Genomic DNA, 17,487 nt, shown 5'->3' with positions numbered 1-17,487 from the left:
TGGGCTTGATAGCCACACAGTTTGCAGTTCACGTCTATTGAGACAGTGTTATGCTTTGAGAGACATATCAGTGAAATAAATTAAAAAATGTTTGATGATAAGGTCTGAATGTCCAACTTCTGGAGTTGGGAAGAGAACTGTCTACCTGCTTAATGTGTTACAGATGTTGTAAACCAGTGCTGCCCAAAATGTGGGATGTGGTTCGTGAACTGCTTTCTGGTCTGCGTGAGACAAACACAGGATCGAGACTGAGTGTTTAGAAACTTTCTAGCGGTTTGATACTGCTGTGCTAGCCAAGCCTGTGATCCCTGGGCTTATATTTTCTCTCTCTTTTTAAAAAATTCCAGTTTTCTAGTAAGTAATCTTTATTCTTTTACTAAAATATTCATCTGTGATGGACTGGAGGAAAATGAGCTCTTCACTACTGATAGCTTGAGAAGCACTGTTATAAACTATTTTCATACCTCTTTTAGCTAATAGCATCTTTTTATAACCAGAGTATACTAATATTTAATAGAACCATATCTAAAATACTATTGTGATCACTAACTACCACTAGATTTGCTTTTTTTATTATTAGTTTTAGTGGTAAAACTTTAATAATTTCAGCATTGTGTTATCTGTGAACTGTTTAAAAAGATAAACAGATAGATTCAGTGTTTGCTTATTCTGGGTGCACAAAACAGGCTGCAACCTCTGAGCATTCCCTCTGAACCCAGCTTACAAAAGAAGGTTAAAAATGGTAGGTGGTGTAGTTGACAATTTAAAACTTCTTATGTTCCTCATCGTTTTAACTGGGCTTTCAACAGATCCTTTTTATGTCATTACAGGGACACTGGGAAACCTGCTGCTTTCTTGGTGAAGATTTATTGCCATAAATTTGCACAAAGTTTAAATGGGTAGTTTGCTGATTTGTAATTGGCTTAGGTTAGGCTTCTCTTACACAGATCTCTCTGCCTGTTGAAAACCAGTCGATATATTCAGAAGTTACCTCTTTCACTTTGATGGTGTGTACATATGCATATTTTCTGGTAATTTGTATATGTGTATGTGTGCAGTGACGTCTTTGAATAGAGTTGAAGAGTAACCATTTCAACAAGAGGTGAGAATTTAAAGTCAGCAGGTGCTCAGGCTTATAGTGGGTGGATTTTTTCTCTTTCTTCTCCTTTCAAAGTCATTTAACCATGCTTCATTCAGCCCATATTTTACTAACATACCCGAAAACATATGGTAAAGTCAACATATATTTTGTCCACATCATTCCCTCAACTCAGCAGCATTGTCAAAAAAGGAGATTGGTTTGTTCTTCTTTGTGGAACTACTTTCCATGCAGTAAATTGCAGTAATTGCTGTATTTTAAAATGTTTTCACTTAATTTTTTATTTGATGTTTTTTGAATTAAAAACAAATACATGCTTATTATAACTAAGTAAATAATACAAAGATTCAAAAAAGAAAATGTGTCTTTCCACATCATTCTTGTTTATACACACATAAAATCATAACTGCGTTATATAGTAGGTTTTTATTACTATTAATTTTTAAAACTGTTTCTAACCCTTTCTGTGTCCTGGGTCTGTTTCGGAATCTGACGAATACCACAGACCTTTTTTCCGGGAAAATGCCCTTAAGTACACAGATAGAAAATATTGCTTATGCTTTTAAGAGGTTCTTAGGTCTTTTCAAATTCATCTGTGGCCTTCAGGTTTGAATATTTCCTTTTAGGACTTACACACTTTGAGAAGTATACTTGTTAATGTAGAGTTTTGGGAAGTGTAGACTTTTTTTAACCATGTCTTTTTTGGGGGGGCGGTGGTAGACTTTTAAACATTTATCCAATTTCTGGTGAATTAGTTTTACATAAGAACATTTTTCTAGGTAACTGAAATTATCTATTACGTAATTAATCTCATTAAATTCCAAAATACTTTAACATCGTAGAACAGTTCTAAATGTTATACTTTGACTTCTAAAACCATACAATTTAATTTCTTGATTACCTAGGCTTAAAACTTGAGTTATTGTAAGCTTGTTTGTATATAGCTGTATAATTATATATTATACATAATGTAGGGATATAGTAGTGGTTCTTAACCTAGTTCCTTGGACTTTATAGCATTTCAGGAGATCTTTGAACTCTGAAATTGAAAGTAAAATCGGGAGTGGATGCATATATGAATTATTTCATCAGACTTTTTAGAGTGTATAGTGTTTTTTAAAGTTATTATTTCTACACAACAAAATCCACTCATTTTAAATGTACAGTTTGATGCATTTTAATAGTTGTAAACAGTTGTATAATCGACACCACGATCAAGATGTAAAATAAAATAGTTGCCTTGCCCTGAAGAGTGTTCCCTTCTGCCGTCAGTATCCTCCCCCTCAGTTGGCCCCAGGCAACCACTCATCAGCTATAGTTTTGCCTTTTCTAGAGTTCCATATAAAAGAAATACAGTAAGTAAGATTTTGTTTGACTTCTTTTACTTACTCTAATGTTTTGGAGATTCCTCCCTGTTGTATGCATTGATATTTTGTTTCATTTTGTTGCTGAGTAGCATTGCATAGAATGGATATAACTGCAGTTTGTTTATCCATCTGTGTTTGGTGGACCTTTGGGTTGCTTCCAGTTTTTGGCTATTATGAATAGCGCTACTGTGAACATTTGTGAACACGTTCAGATATGGAGTTTTTTTTGTTGTTTTTCATGGGTATGTTTTCATTTCTCTTGGTTAAATTCCTAGGAGTAGGAATTTGGGTCATGTAGTCAGTTTATATTTAACTATAAGATACTGCAATTACTGTTTTCTGCCTTTCACCAACAGTTTTCATGGAGCTCTAGGTTTTTGTAAAGGTCTCAGTTTCTGCTTCTGTAACTCAGACAAGTCCAAGACAACATCTCCTGACCCAGGACAGACATTGGGTCGCAGCCCAGCTCTTAGCTTTTGGGGATTATACCTACGTTTGATGTACCTTGGGGCACTGCTGTATTAACTCATAGCGTTAATTCTCTGGTTGGGAGTTTTCTCATCTAGCTTGGTTGACTTTCTTTTTAAACTTTTTAGAAATGTAGTTTATTCAACATTTCTATATGTACACAGGAATAGAGGGGGTTGATGTACTTCACACTGGCATATTGCAAGGCCTGGAAGCCCCAGATTCTTTCTTTCTTTCTTCTTTTTTTTTGGTGAGGAAGATTTGCGTTGAGCTAACATCTGCTGGCACTCTTCCCCTTTTTTTGCTTGAGGAAGATTAGCCCCGAGCTAAGAGCTGTGCCAGTCTTCCTCCATTTTGTATGTGGGATGCCTCCGCATCATGGCTGATGAGTGGGGTAGGTCCATGCCTGGGATCAGAACTTGCAGAGCACACAGAATTTGGCCAAATGGGCAGCCCCTAGATATATTTCTTAAATAGTTTACTTTTTAATTCTGACTTCATTAGAGGTTTCCAGATGCTACATGATGTGTGATGTAAAAGATTGAATGCAGAAGCAGATTTGAGAATCCAGTTGTCTTCTATTAGGCTAAACATTAATAAGATTTACAAAAATTTAAAACTGTCTATTCTATCGCGATTAAAATTGCTTTTTGAAAATGTAAATGTTTTACAAAAATGTGAAACTGTCATTTTTGTATCCTAATTAATTTTTTTGTTTTGGAAAATATTTTTCATTAAAATGTAATTTATGTTAGCATATAATGCATTTATTAGTTGTAAAGTGAATAAATGTTTTGAACACTTTTCAATTTAATATCTAATATGTAGATATCAATGTAAAAGTTATTTGGGGTCCTCAATAATTTTTAAGAGTTTAAAGACTCCTCCTTTATTAGAGGAATTTGTGGGGGTAGCTTCATAGACCATATTTATTAGGTAAATATTGACCCTGACACTGGTATTAGAAATATTGCTGATTAGGGGCCGGCCCCATGACCCAGTGGTTAAGTTTGCATGCTCTGCTTTGGCAGCCTAGGGTTTTGCTAGTTCAGATCCTGGGTGTGGGTATGGCACTGCTCATCAGGCCATGTTGAGGCAGCGTCCCACATGCCACAACTAGAAGGACCCACAACTAAAAATATATAACTATATACTGGGGGGATTTGGGGAGAAAATCAGGGGGAAAAAAAAAAGATTGGCAACAGTTGTCAGCTCAGGTGCCAATCTTTAAAAATAAAAATAAAAGAAAGATTGCTGATTAAAAGCCATGGTAACCCTTTCCTGAAAGGATTTTGTTGATATATTGTGTTTCATAATTCCTCAACAAAAATTATGAAATTGATAGTCTTGAATTATGCAATGGTATCTTAAGATTTAACTGTTTCTGCCAATAGATTGGGTTTGTTATTTGTATGCCAGTGCTTTTAGTAAAAGCCTGAAAGTGTACCGCTCCCACCCTAGTGTTCATCCATCTCTAGGCCTTTTTATTCTGCTAAAATACAACTTGTATACCTTATGAAAAGTAAATATTAGCATTTTTATTTACAAGATTTAAAATCCATAGTTGGCAAGTATTCTCTTCACCCAGGTCTTCATAGGGCTGACTGCTTGTTCTTCACTGCTCGGCTCAGGTGTCATCTCAGAGAGAGAGGCCTTTTCTGGGTCACCCCAGTTAAGGTTACCTCCCCATTACGTTCCCCTGTTTATTTTCTTCATAGCGCTTTTCACAGTCAGTAATCACATTAATTTTCTTAATTGTCATTCTGGAATAGTGGTTCTTAAAGTGTGAGAATGCCCAACACTTTTTTAGAGGGTCCCCAAGGTCAAAATTATTTTCATAATAATATTTAAACATTATGTGTTATTTTTACTCTGTTTTTCATAAGTATTCAGTGGAGGTTTCCAGATGCTACATGATGTGTGATGTAAAAGATTGAATGCAGAAGCAGATTTGAGAATCCAGTTGTCTTCTATTAGGCTAAACATTAATAAGATTTACAAAAATTTAAAACTGTCTATTCTATCGCGATTAAAATTGCTTTTTGAAAATGTAAATGTTTTACAAAAATGTGAAACTGTCATTTTTGTATCCTAATTAATTTTTTTGTTTTGGAAAATATTTTTCATTAAAATGTAATTTATGTTAGCATATAATGCATTTGTTAGTTGTAAAGTGAATAAATGTTTTGAACACTTTTCAATTTAATATCTAATATGTAAATATCAATGTAAAAGTTATTTGGGGTCCTCAATAATTTTTAAGAGTTTAAAAGGATCCTATGACGAAAAAGTTTGACACTTACTCTTCTAAAATATGAGCCCTGTGAAAGTAGACCTTGTGTGTTTAATTTAAGTTCATATTCCCAGTGCCTGGCAGAGGTAATTGGCCTGTAGAAGTTACTGACCAGTTATCTAGGTGAATGGATTAATGAGTGAACAAAAGAAGCTGAAAATAAGAGAAGTCTGGTGATTCTGTGCAGGGCTTCCAGATCTTTCTGTAGTAACTGGTCTTTGTAGACATCATATTTGATTGAATGATTGATGATAGAAAATTATCCTAATTCGTCAGAAAGCACAATCTTTATTTTGGCTAGATTAAATTGTTCTCTGCTATGAAACTGGAAGTTTTTAAAAAATTTTTATTGAGTTAATGATAGGTTATAATCTTGTGAAATTTCAGTTGTACATTATTGTTTGTCAGTCGTGTTGTAGGTGCACCCCTTCACCCTTTGTGCCCACCCCCCACCCCACCTTTCCCCTGGTAGCCACTAATCTGTTCTCTTTGTTTACATTTTTAAATTCCTCATATGAGTGGAGTCATACAGAGATTGTCCTTCTCTAACTGGCTTATTTCACTTAACACAATTCCCTCAAGGTCCATCCATGTTATTGCAAATGGGATGATTTTGTTCTGTTTTACAGCTGAGTAGTATTCCATTGTATATATATACCACATCTTCTTTATCCCATCATCTGTTGATGGGCACTTAGGTTGCTTCCATGTTTTGGCTATTGTAAATAATGCTGCAATGAACATTGGGGTGCATAGGACTTTTGGAATTGCTGACTTCAAGCTCTTTGGATAGACACCCAGTAGTGGGATAGCTGGATCGTATGGTAGTTCTATTTTTAATTTTTTGAGGAATCTCCACACTGTTTTCCATAGTGGCTGCACCAGTGTGCATTCCCACCAGCAGTGTATGAGGGTTCCTTTTTCTCCACAACCTCTCCAACATTTGTTACTATTAGTTTTAGATATTTTTGTCATTCTAATGGGTGTAAGGTGATATCTTAATGTAGTTTTGATTTGCCTTTCCCTGATGATCAGTGATGATGAACATCTTTTCATGTGCCTATTGGCCATCTGTATATTGGAGAAATGTCTGTTCATGTCTTACCCCAGTTTTTGATTGGGTTGTTTGATTTTTTTGTTGTTGAGTTGTGAGAGTTCTTTATATATTATGGATATTAAGCCTTTGTCAGATATATGACTTGCAAATATTTTTTTCCCCAGTTAGTGGGTTGTTTTTTTGTTTCAATCCTGTTTTCATTTGCCTTGAAGAAACTCTTTAGTCTGATGAAGTCCCATTTGTTTATTCTTTCTATTGTTTCCCTTCTCTGAGAAGACATGGTGTCCAAAAAGATCCTTTTAATACTGATGTCAAAGAGTGTACTGCCTACATTTTATTCTAGAAGCCTTATGGTTTCAGGTCTCACCTTTAGGTCTTTGATCCCTTTTGAGTTTATTTTGGTGAATGGTGAGAAAGAATGGTCAGTTTCATTCTTTTACATATGGCTTTCCAGTTTTCTCAGCACCATTTGTTGAAAAGACTGTCTTTTCTCCATTGTATGCCCTTAGCTCCTTTGTCGAAGATAAGCTTTCCATAGATGTGTGGTTTTATTTCTGGGCTTTCAATTCTGTTCCATTGATCTGTGCACCTGTTTTTGTACCAGTACCATGCTGTTTTGATTACTGTAGCTTTGTAGTATGTTTTGAAGTCAGGGATTGTGATGCCTCCCATTTTGTTCTTTTTTCTCAGGATTGCTTTAGCCATTCGGGGTCTTTTGTTGCCCCCTATGAATTTTAGGATTCTTTGTTCTAATTCTGTAAAGAATGTCATTGGGATTCTGATTGGGATAGCGTTGAATCTGTAGATTGCTTTAGGTAGACTGGACATTTTCCAGATCTGTCTGTAGTAACTCGTCTTTGTAAACATCATATTTGACTGAATGATTGATGATAGAAAATTGTCCTGATTCATCAGAAAGCACAATCTTTATTTTGGCAGATTAAATTATTTTCTGCTGTGGAACTGAAAGTTTTTGATAGGACTTTGAGAGAGAGGTCTTAGAGATTCTGCTAAGTCTTCCTTTTTAGGAAGGATGGAAGGTTTTACCCATCATGCTTATTATTAACTTTCAAATTTTAGGTTTATTACTTCTGGCATAATTAATTTGGATATTTTAGACTGTTAGTTATATTTTATCCCATAATATTGAGAATACTTTCTTAGAAATTAAGTTCTTTGTTGCTTTAACCCTTTTAGGCAGTTAGGTTTTCATTTTTTTAAAAGCCAGACTTTTTAAAAAATAGTATTATGTTCATTAGAGATTACAAAATAGTCTGCTTTGCTCTTTCAAATTATCTGCACTGGATAATAAACAATAGTAGGAAAAAATGGTTCCTCTAGGGTAATTTCTGCAGACAGGACATCTGTTTACTATCTCGCAAGTTGAGATTCTTTGCTAAGATGTGCCCAACTTAAAAGCGTGCAAACCTCAGAAAGTGAGGAGATGGTTGTAGAGACAGCTGACCTATTCAGAGAACAATTCTTACTGTGCAGGGCAAATCAAGTAGGTTAATAAGCATTTAGACCCAGAATGTGACAAAGATTGGGAGATGTAGAAGAATTTGGTAATTCAGGGTTCTGCTGACCAGTTTGTTTCCATTCCTAGAGGCATAATTTATATAATAATCTTCATTTACCCACTAATTTATAGGATAAATTAGCACTAGTTCATAAGCAGTCTTAAATATGGGGTCAAGCCATAAAGCATAAGTCTTGTTCTGCTTCTAAGACGGTTTGCTGGCATTACCTTTTCTCTCATTTGTATACTGTAGAGATTTTTCCAAGTAGGGTTTGAGTTCTTATTAGGGGTGATATTTATACTTTTGTAAATAAAATGCTCACTTTTGGATCTGTATTTCTCAGTGTACTCACTTTTCAGCGGCACAAGGAGTCTTAAAACAGGAAAGGAAACCTGTGGTTTAACCAGTTGTGTGCATTGCAATCACCTGAGGAGTTACAACAAAACAAAAAAGGAAGGCTGGCCCATACAACCTTGTTAAAAGTGGGAATGAAGTAGGATGTTAGAATAACTTGGAGTGGGGCCGGCCGAGTGGTTAAGTTCGTGTGCTCCACTTCAGCAGCCCAGGGTTTTTCTGGTTCGGATCCTGGGCGCGGACACAGCACCGCTCATCAGGCCATGCTGAGGCGGCATCCCACATAGCACAACCAGAAGGACCTACAACTAGAATCTACAACTATGTACTGGGGGACTTTGGGGAGGAGAAGAAGAAGGAAAAAAAGGAAACTTGGCAACAGATGTTAGCTCAGGTGCCAATCTTTAAGAAAAAAAGAATCACCTGGAGAACCTAAAAACAAAAATGGAAAAAACCAAAACTGAAAGAAAAAAAAAAACAGCCCAGTAAAGGAGCCCCAGCCCAGACCAGTTAACTCTGAATTTCAGGGATTAGTTCCAGGCATCAGTATTTTTAAAATACCAATGGCTCTAATATGTAGCCAGGGTGAAGACCTTTCTTCATTTATTTAAAAAAGGTCCTTAGGTCATTTTGATAAGCTGAGAACAAGTGATAGAGAGTTCCTGAGTATGTGGGATCATTTGTGACACTTAATAAATAAAATATAATATAGGAGTATGTTTTTGTTTTGGAGAACTATTAAGCTTTCCTTGTATCTTTTTAAAAGTAAGGACAGGGAGCATGACATCAATAAACAGGATTAATTAAAAATACATCAGCACTGTTTTATGGACAGAGGCATATGGTTGGCTGGAGGGAGAGAAAATGAACGTCGGGTGAGCATATCTGAAACAGGACTTTTGTGGCAGAACATTCCCATCTTGTGGCTTGTGAGAATAGTGCTGCTACAGATTAAAAGCTGTATTGCATTCTTGCAACTAATGGTGGTTTTCTGTTGATGTTACTTCTAGTGATCAGGGCACAAAAAATTTAACCACCGGCACCATTCCCTCACTGTCTTTTGCTGCCTGACCCTGTGATCCTACATTGAACTTTTCTGACCACTCCATGCGCTGAGCTCTGCTTCTGCAGCCAAGTTACAGGGACTTCTTCCCGAACTGTTGCCACTGCATTGTTTCAACCTTGTTATTATAAACGCATTTGGAGTACCTAGTTACTCAGTTATTGTGAAGTAATTAAAAGAACTTTGGAGTCAGAAGTCAGATCTCATCTCCCTGGTTTAATAATTCTGTGTCAGATTATCTCTGTTTGCTCATCTGTCAAATGGGAAATAATATTACCGATTTCATAGAGAGGTTATGAGGATTAAATGAGTAATTGCATGTGAGACACTTAGTGGCGTGCTTGACATGTAAGTGATGGATAAATGTTTACCGTTCATTCCTTTAGCAAATATGTTTTGAGTATCTTTTAAAAAGTGCCAGTCCCTGTGTTGAGTGTTGAAGATGTGGTGAGTAAAACAACTCTTCATTTTTATGAGCACACTTAAGAGGGAAAACCATGCACATAACGTGTATTCTGTATCACTTATAGATACCAGTAATCTATGGAACGTTTTTATATATACAGCAAATTCTTGGTTATTTATGTAGAATATCAAAAGCCTGTATGTCGGTTAGTTCTAATCAAAAACTTCTTTTGACGTCTAAAAGGCTCATAGTCTCAAGTTTGTAATGCAATTCCACTACATTATTTTTTGAACTAAAGAATTGAGATTTTAGTGTGTATGTAGGAACTAGGAAGGCCATAAAATTTCAAAATAAAGAATGAGTCAGCTTGGTTTTGATAAAAATGTTTTTTACTTTTCTTTTTTAAATATTTTGCTGCTTTTTTTTTTTTTAAGATTGGCACCTGAGCTAACAACTGTTGCCAGTCTTCTTTTTTTTTCTGCTTATTCTCTCCAAATCCCCCTAGTACATAGTTGTATACTTTAGTTGTGGCATGTGGGACGCCGCCTCAGCATGGCCTGATGAGCTGTGCCATGTCTGCGTCAGGATCTGAACCGGCGAAACCCTGGGCTGCCGAAGCGGAGCGCGTGAACTTAACCACTTGGCCATGGGGCTGGCCCTGATAAAAATGTTTTTAAATTTTTTTCTGAATGCTTTATTTCATCAGATTATATTAAAATGACAAGATCGTAAATATTAGAGTTGGAAATTATTTTAAAGATTGCCAAGCTTTTCCTGAAGGCTTTCTATTTTGGACAGCCTTAAATGCTAGAGAGAATTCATCCTTAAAATTGAAATCTTCTTTCCTGAAACTATCTCCTGTGGTCCTTAGTTTGCCTTTCAAACTAAGATATATCCTCTAGTGCCTCACTGAAAAGTGCTCTTTGTCATTATCTCAAGCCTGGAGAGAGATTTGAATTCATTGAATTGGTCCTCACCCAGAGTTTTAAGCTTTCTCTCCTAAAATTACCCCTTTCTCTGTATACTTAACCATGTTGATTGTTTTTAGCAGAAAGTTAAACCACCATGCTTTCCCATCTCTCAGTTGGGTACTGTTAACTGGTAAATTTTCTCTGGTTATCCTAGCAAACTGAATATAACAGGTCAGTGATACACAGAAGAGTTAGATGACCATTTGTTTTACTTGGAGCACTGTACTTCTGTTGATGCTATGTAAAATTGTATTGACTCTTTGGGCAGGCATATCAAGCTACTGTGCTGTATGGTTACAATCCCTCCCCCCCCCCCCCCCAATCCTATTACAGTTCACTTTCGTTAGAGTTAAGACAGTGTTTTAATATAAGATATTTTTGAACTGTGATAACTCATTTTTGAATATATATATTTTTCTCATTCCTGTTTTCTTTGTAAAAGGAAATAAGATTATTTTGGCCTGCCTCCTTTGTGAATCTGTGCTGTCTCCTAGTCATCAATATTCCTTTTTGCACACATAGGAACCAGCTGTTTAGGAATCAGTTCTATAATTTGTGTGAATATCTACATTAAACTCATATGTCTTTTAGCATCTGTCATTTAACTTTGATTTCGATGGTGGTTCAGTGATCTCATTAATAGGGTTAAGTATCTAGGAACCTAGGTTACCTTGACAAATGACAGGTGTTTGTAATAATTCTTTATCAGTTTTGCTTATCCCCTCTTAGTCATCCATGTTTCTTCTATTTTTTAATTGTGAAAATAATTGTCCTTGGCAGAGAGGCAAGTTGAATAGGAGTTAAATAGTTCTGCTTTCTTTTTATTGACAAAATCAATAGTAGTGATCATTATTGAACTTTTAGTACGTGGCAGACCCTGTGAAAAATATTTACTATACATGATCTCGTTTTTAGTAGTCAGAAATGCTATGAAACAGCTCCATTTTGCAAATTAGAAATCTAAGACCTAGGAAGCTTAAATAGCTTTCCCAAGGTCACAGCTAGCAAATGCTGAAGCTGGAACTCATACCCATACCTTCAAGACTCTTAAAACCCATTTTGTGCCTTTCAGGAAGTGGAGAGATCTTTTATACAGGGAGGCGTAAGGTTTGTGTGCTTAATTCCTTTCACCGTATTGAAAGTCTGCCAATCCTATCGGTTGGTGTTTTTCCACATTAAGCTCTTTTCCTGCTAACTGCTTGCTACCCTTAGGGGGTCTGGATCTTACTGATGTAAAGTCTTTAGGTCCATTCATCACAAAGTCTTTGCTTCACATCTATTACTAACTCATTTTAATTTTTAATTGAGTTACTGATAGGAAAATCATCTTCTTGTTATTAATTATACACACAAGCTTTGGAGTTTGACTTGGTTTAAATCTTGGCTTTACCACTTCCTGGATGTGTGACCTTAGCCTTTACTTAGTATCTCTTTGCTTCAGTTTTCTTATTTATAAAATGAGTAGAATAATGCCTTTCTCCTAAGGTAATTGTGAGAATTATGTGATTCGATAACACATGTAAAATAATTAGAATATTGCCTGGCTCATAATGTTCAGTAATTGTAACCTGTTGTTATTAATTGGTCATTGATGATTAATTTCTATCAGTAATATATTTGTTTTAAATGAAACACTAATCAATAAAATACTAATAACCATTTTGTTGTTAGATTTATTTTTTCCTCTGAGAACTTTCCATTATATTTTAGATAGTGTTGTCCTTTAGCCTTCAGGCCAAGGGCTTATACTAAATACCACCACTACTACTACTATTAGTAAATACTGTGTGTCAAGCACTATTCAAAGCACCTATTAACCTCACATTGTAGGAATTCATATTATTGATTACTGTTACTGTGAACTTTTAAATTAATTGGCTGTTCCACCATGCAGTGTTACCTCTTTATCTGTATGGAAATATTAAAGGAGAAGGTAATATAAGAGCTGGTTATTCCATTAGAGGTTATTTGACGTAGTCTTCACATTGAGGAAAATTAGTTAGTGCTGGAGACTAGGTTCTCTTTATGTTCTCTGTTACCAATCAGATTCTTGTTGGATACACGTTCCCGTTGTTGCTTCCTCTGACTAATGAAATGCTCTGTTCAGGAACCTTCTTGAGATGTTGAGAATTTGTCAGGGCGTTCTACTTTCAGGTGTCCAGGTAATTGAGGTCTTTATCTCTGTCTTGTTGATGGTTTTATCATCTATGTCGGGAAGTTATTTTCCTGTTACAAAGGTTAACGGGATCACTTCCTCTGTGATAACCTCAGGTTGAGGTGATAGTGTTTGATTTTACCAAAGGAACTCCTGGAGCCTAGATCTTTGGGGACCCTTGACCTGAAGGTCATGAGTGCTGGATGTGGCTGTTACTGAATTTTCAAACTCCAGGAGTTTCAGATGTACAGTTAGACTATGTGAGCTTTATTATTTATGTAAGGGTAAAGGAAATGATTTGTAAGAAATTTGATAGTGCTATTATGTAATTTTGAGGTTTTGCAAACTGACTAGTATGGTGTATGATCCTTTTCTTTGAAATAAAGAAAATATAGTGACAAGCCTGGTGGCATAGCAGTTAGGTTTGCATGCTCGCTTTGGCAGCCCAGGGTTCACCAGTTTGGATCCCAGGCGTGGACCTATTCACTGCTTGTCAAGCCATGTTGTGGCAGGCGTCCCACATATAAAATAAAGGAAGATGGGCACAGATGTTAGCTCAGGGCCAATCTTCCTCAGCAAAAAGAGAAGGATTGGTGGCAGATTAGCTCAGGGCTAATCTTCCTCAAAAAAAAAAAAAAAAGAAAAAATGAAATAAAGAAAGTATAAACAACAAGAATAGTTTTTAAGCTCCCTTCTGTATTTTTTTTTAGGTGGTGTTAAAGATAATAAAACATTATCAAGAAGAAGGACAAGGAACTGAGGTGGTTCAAGGAGTGCTTTTAGGCCTGGTTGTAGAAGATCGGCTTGAAATTACCAATTGCTTTCCTTTCCCCCAGCACACAGAAGATGATGCTGACTTTGACGAAGGTAAGGATACTCATCTCAGATGTGTCTTTGCGGTGCACACAGATTTTAATACAATTTTCACCATAACCTTTGACAATCTGTTATTGGGAATCTATCAGGCTAGCCTAGGTCATTTGATTTTCTGAGTTTGTTGAAAAAATTATACAAATTCTTTGAAATGAGGATTTATGTGAAAAGTTTTATTAGTTTGGCCTTTACTTATTTGGAATTTGTGGTTCAGATTTTAGTAATTTCCATAGTGGCTGTGCTGATGTTACCTTTCTCATTATGAAATCCACTTACCAAATAACTTTACATTATAAAGGATAGGGATCATGATTGTGTCCAACATCCACTTCTTTCTTAGTGTTTTAACTTAATGTTTAAGAGATGAGTTGAACTATCTACTACAGAAAGCAGACTCTCCTTAAGTATTTCAAGAGCGTTTTACTTTTGTGCTACAGGGGTAATTGCTTTGTTAGCAAAGGCCAGTAGTAGTTAAAAACCTCACACCAAAGGCTGAGATCAGCATTCTAAAAGATTTAAAAAAAAATTTAGTTGAAAATAATTTCTTGCTTGTCTGAACTCTCAGAGCTCTTTTTCTGTATAACTTTTAGTTTTTTTATTGATAAAAACACATAACATGAAATTTACTATCCTAACCATTTTTCAGTGTATAGTATAGTAGTGTTAACTTAATATGCACATTGCTGTGCAACAGATCTCTAGAACTTTTTCATCTTGCAAATACTGAAACTTTATATGTCCATTGACTAGCTCCTCCCTTTTTTCCCCTCCCCCAGCCCCTGGCAACCACTGTTTTACTTTCTAAGTGTTTACTGCTTTAAATACCTCTTTTGTAAGTGGAATCATGTAGCATTTGTCTTTTTATGACTGGCTTGTTTCACATAGTTTAATGTCCTAAAGGTTCATCCGTATTGTAACAAATGACAAGATTTCCTCTTTTAAGGCTAATATACCATTGTATTTATATACCACATTTTCTTTATCCATTTATTTATTGATGGTTATTTAGATTGTTTCCACCTCTTGTTTATTGTGAATAATGCTACAAATACCTCTTTAAGATGCTGTTTTCTGTTCTCTGGGATATATACCCAGAAGTGGGATTTGCTGGATCATAGGGTAATTCTACATTTAATTTTTTGAAGAACTTCTATACTGTTGTTCATAGTGGCTGCAGCAGTTTACATTCCCACCAACAGTGGACAAGAGCTTCAATTTCTCCACATCCTCACCGACACTACTTATTTTCTGTTTTTTTGATAGTGGCCCTCCTAATGGGTATGTGGTGATATCTCATTGTGGTTTTAATTTGCAGTTTGCTGATGATTAGTGATGTTAAGCTTCTTTTCACATGCTTTTTGGCCATTTTTATGTCATTTTTGGAGAAATGTCTATTCAAGTCCTTTGCCCGTATTTTAGGATTTTGTTGTTGTTGAGTTGGAGGAGTTGTTTCTATATTCTGATTTTAACCTCTTATCATGTATATGGTTTATAAATATTTTCCCCCATTCTGTAGGTTACCTTTTCACTCTATTGATTGTTTTCTTTGCTGTGCAGAAGCTTCTTGGTTTGATGTGATCCAGATTGTCTGTTTCTGCTTTTGTTGCCTGTGCTTTTGGGGTGGGATCCGAGAAATCATTGCCAAGATCAACGTTATGAAGCATGTTCCCTAAATTTTCTCATAGGAATTTTATGCCAGTACTGTACTGTTTTGATTACTGTTGCTTTGTAATATGTTTTGAAATTAAGAAGTATGAGGCCTCTAGCTTTGGTTTTCTTTCTGAATATTATTTTGGGTATTTGGGGTCCTTTGAGGTTTCATATAAGTTTTAAGATGGTTTTCTCTATTTCTGCAAAAGATGCCGTTAAGATTTTGACAGGGATTACAATGAATCTGTAGATTTCTTTGGGTAGGATAAACACTTTAACAATATTAAAGTCTTCCAATCCATGAACACAGGATGTCTTTCCATTTATTTATGTCGTCTTTACTTTCAGCAGTGTTTTGTAGTTTTCAATGTATAGGTGTTTCACCTCCTTGGTTAGGTGTATTTCTATGTACTTTACTTTTCTTGGTGCTGTTGTAAATAAGCTTGTTTCTTAAATTTTATTTTCATCATTCATTTTCTATGTAACTTTTATCCTGATCACTTTAACTTTGATAAAACATTACTTATTTCATTTGATTTGACATTTCTTGGTAACTCGAACATATAATAGAGTATATTCTTGCCAAGGTTAATACCTTGATTTTGCAGTTTGGTCTACAAAAATTATTTTTTTATGAAAATAATACCTCTATAGAAACTAACCAAGGCTATTTTGTTCTAGGCTCTTGAGTATTTGAGTTTTTAAAAACTTTTGTGCAGTCTTCTTTTTAAAAACTGGCCACGCTCTTCTTATTTCATCTGCACTACTGTAGTACATATACCTCACCCAGGGTTAAGGTTGGGATTTTTCTGCAGTCCATTCTGACGGTATTAGGATATCTCTGTTCCTCTATTTACCAGCATATCTGGAGATGCTTAATTATATTTCAGTAATAACTGTTTTTAGAGCTGGAAGACAAGGGGAGAAAACAAGGGATTGTTAACAGCATTTCCTTGGTCTATAAATGAGGGGCCTGAGAGGTTCACTTGAAGTGACTTATTCAGTTTCTGGGTTAGTAGCACAGTTGGAAGTGGAATTCATTCTTGAACAGGTTATATTGTCACAAGTTTTCTCAGGTAATTAATTTATTTTATAAAATTCTCAATTTAGAATATCAGCAAAAAATAATGTTCAGTGCAATTATATAAATGAACAAAGCAAAGTGTATTATTAATTTTATGTCTTAATCATTGGAAGTTAACTTCTCTTATGGCTTGAGGTGATTGACCATATGCTATTTCATTAACATATACTTTTAACAAGCTCATTAAAAAATATTTTAACAACACTGAAATAAGGAAAACTTCAGTTTAGCATTAAATAATAAAAAATTCCTCGGCATCGTATGCAGTGTATTGTGTGTACATTGCTTATAATCCGTTGTTACTCTGCACAGTTGAAGGTTTTATCAGTCCCATGTTATGGATTAGGAAACTGATGCTCAGTAAGACAAATAACTTGTCCAAAATCATTTAACTGGGGGGATTGGTAGGATAAGGATTGAAATCTGTGGCTGCCTGGTTCTAAATCCCATGCTTTTTCTGTTACATGGTGTTGCTTTTAGACACTTAGTGAAGTGGAAGCCAGTGATTAAAGGGTGCTGAGTGTAGAGCATCATTATTGTGTATTTGAAATTGCTTTTTGGCTAAAACAACTACATTTATTTCACCTGTAGAACATTTTCCCTTTTTCTTATACGTGTGAAAAATGTAAGACAGTGCCCTATATTTTTTCACAGCCTCGTGTAGTCTTGAATTTTAAGTTCTTACCTAATCCGTTTATTTATCTGAATGGGCATTAGTATGTAGTCACCATTAGATTTTTATCAAACCGAGATAAAAGCTAAATTTTCCCGTTATCTCGGTAAATCTTAGAATAGAATAGTCCTGCAGGTTGATGATTTTAAGTCATGCTGAAACCTGGTCGTTTTGCTTACTGCTTTTCTGTTATTTTATGCCTGCTAAAACTAATATTTATTCAGGGAAGGATCTTTTCTTCTGCCTTCCACCTTCTGCTTTACTTATAGAAGTAAAATATCAAATATTTTATAATTTTAGTGATTACATATTTTGAGTTGCTTTGGGTTTTTTGGGGGCGGTGGGGTGTTTCTTTGTTTTTGTTTTGGTGCCTGATGGAAAGTGGAGATTCCTAATTAGTGGTCCAAAAGTGAAATGTTTTGAGTCAGAGGTTGGCAAACTGTGATTCCTGGGC

At 35.4% G+C, this 17,487-nt stretch overlaps 1 protein-coding gene across 1 annotated transcript in view; it reads left to right on the top strand.

Moving 5' to 3' along the window:
• EIF3H (eukaryotic translation initiation factor 3 subunit H) overlaps nt 1-17,487 on the top strand; it is a 96,463-nt gene that overhangs the window by 13,666 nt on the left and 65,310 nt on the right. Inside the window, exon 2 of the mRNA XM_008538735.2 lies at nt 13,464-13,620. Within this exon, the coding sequence (XP_008536957.1) occupies nt 13,464-13,620 (157 nt within the window). The remainder of the gene's footprint in view (nt 1-13,463; nt 13,621-17,487) is intronic.

The sequence above is a fragment of the Equus przewalskii genome, chromosome 8 (genome assembly GCF_037783145.1).
Source record: "Equus przewalskii isolate Varuska chromosome 8, EquPr2, whole genome shotgun sequence".
NCBI lineage: Eukaryota > Metazoa > Chordata > Mammalia > Perissodactyla > Equidae > Equus > Equus przewalskii.
Note: the sequence above shows the minus strand (reverse complement) of the source record. Positions and strands in the feature narration are given on the sequence as shown.